The sequence below is a fragment of the Plasmodium gonderi genome (genome assembly GCF_002157705.1).
Source record: "Plasmodium gonderi DNA, contig: Pgo-contig_261, whole genome shotgun sequence".
NCBI lineage: Eukaryota > Apicomplexa > Aconoidasida > Haemosporida > Plasmodiidae > Plasmodium > Plasmodium gonderi.
This window is the reverse complement of record NW_021629173.1, coordinates 15,743-17,994: the sequence shown is the minus strand read 5'-3', so window position 1 is coordinate 17,994 and position 2,252 is coordinate 15,743. Positions and strand designations below refer to the sequence as shown.

Genomic DNA, 2,252 nt, shown 5'->3' with positions numbered 1-2,252 from the left:
AGGTAACTGATTTATATTTTATGGGGAAAAATTATAAATAAAGTTAAATATATAAGTTATTTAATGTAAATTCCTCTTATATATAATTCATTAATTTTTGTATTTATACATTTTGTCTCTTTTATTATTTAATTCTCTATAATATGTTCTTTTTATTTTTTTTCATTCATTCTTATTTTATATGTATATGTTCTTAAAATATTATGATTAACAAATGTACTGTTTTATATATCATAAAAATTTTTACAAGTTTGAACACAATTATTTTTTAAAAAATATTTTTTCTACTTCATATATATTTTTATTAAATTGTAATAATTATATATTTAATTATAAAAAAAATTAATCTGAATGATATCCTATATAATGTTCATCTCTAATGTTGTAATGCGGATTATGTATTTCTTGTGCATAATCAAATGCTATATTAAACTCAGAATTTATGTTGCTTCTATTATAGTTTTTACTAGCAAATTTATTATGGATCAATATTCCTAAAGGTGTAAACTTTGGTATAAATGAATATTATATAAAATACTCAAGACATTTAATTATTGTTGATAGTTATATACGGAATGAAAGTTATAAAAAAAATATATACAATTTATGTGAATTCATGATCTTCTTATTTACTTTATGTAAAAAGACATAAGTCATAGATATAGCAACGATTCCAAGAAGTATACCACCTGCATTTTTCAAATGGCTAAAACTATTAGATATTGACTGTAAATCCTTAAGAGTATGTGTTCCTTCTGTTGACAAACCAGGAGACTGCCTTTCTTGTTCAGATATGTTTCTTTCCGATGATACACCCTGGTGTGTTTTTATTCTTTGACTTTCTTCTAATAACTTCTTCTTCTTTACTTCTTTAACACATTTAAACTTAAGTAAAAGTTCATTAGGATCACAAGCTTTATATTTAGTTTTAAATTCATGGCAGAAATCTGTTTGATCTGAGAAACATTTACTGCCAAAATATTCATATAATGAAACTTTGTTTCTAATATATTTACAATACTCATCGGCGTTTGGTATTATACTAGCCATATTATCAAGGTAAACATAATCAACATAGTAATCATACAATGCCTTCCTCATTCTCCAGTCACGTATAGTGACAACGTTAATAAGAGGGTTACACGTTTGATGATGATCATTATTTAATTCATTTGCAATGTACGTATTCCATATTAATGAAATGTCCAAAAAAACATTTTTCATATAAGAAGAATCACTAAGAAACCCAATGGCACTTAATTTAGTGGCTACCCAATAATTTAAAAGTCGGCATATATCATAGACATTGGAATTACTTCTTAATTCTTCATTACTACTTAAATATTTTAAAATCTTTGCACAAACATTTTTAACAGCGGACATATTTTTATGACTTTTTAAGGGTTCGCAATATGCATAGTACTCATTTAAACCTGTTAAATTATTTAATCTTTCATAGAAAATTTCTGAAGTTGAATTTCCTCCCAATGATACAGCTAATTGCTAAAGAAAAGACACAAAGTAATGGAATCTTAAATATATTAGTTATAAAATTTAATTAAAATATTATTGGCAAGAGAGAAAAATTTTATGAATGCAATATATAAAAATATTATAATTAATTAACACTACATCGAATTCTCCCCACGTTTCTTCTATAAGCACCATGATTTCAAATGAATAAAGTTATCATTTTTTTAAGTCATTTGATATTTACAAAAAAAAAGAACCAGTATTAAGGAAAAAATACTTTTACTAACTAAAATATTTATACGTACTGTATATGTTATAATTCATTGATTTTTCTTAGTATCCCAATAACTAAATAACATATGCTACATATATTTTTTTTTACATAATCATAATAAATTTTTTTTGTATAAATTATATTAAAACTATAAATAATGTTATTTTCATTGTTAATAAATCAAAAGTGAATTAAATAATAATGTGTTTTGATATGAATATGCATAAAAACGGGAAAATTTTATTGACATTAGTTTGTATATATTAATGCTACATTTTTAATATATAATATACGAATGAAATAAATAAAAATATATATGAAAGTGAAATGAGGAAAATATATAGTTAATCAATGCTTATATTAAATTGTTAATGAAAATATATATTATAACGATTAATTAGTATTTTTATTATGATTTTATATGCTTAAAATATATATAAAGTGATTGATTTATATATTTTAGCATACTTGATATTGATATTATTCTATCACAGTTATATGCATA

The 2,252-nt window shown here is 22.3% G+C and overlaps 1 protein-coding gene across 1 annotated transcript; it reads right to left on the bottom strand.

Annotated features, from left to right (window-relative positions):
• Positions 1-342: 342 nt before the first annotated feature.
• On the bottom strand, positions 343-1,668 carry PGO_002500 (variable surface protein; the record flags this gene model as incomplete). The annotated part of the gene is made up of 3 exons (XM_028691139.1): positions 343-507; positions 634-1,503; positions 1,630-1,668. The coding sequence occupies 3 exons, from the start codon at positions 1,666-1,668 to the stop codon at positions 343-345; spliced, it is 1,074 nt and encodes a 357-aa protein (XP_028546940.1).
• Positions 1,669-2,252: the final 584 nt, after the last annotated feature.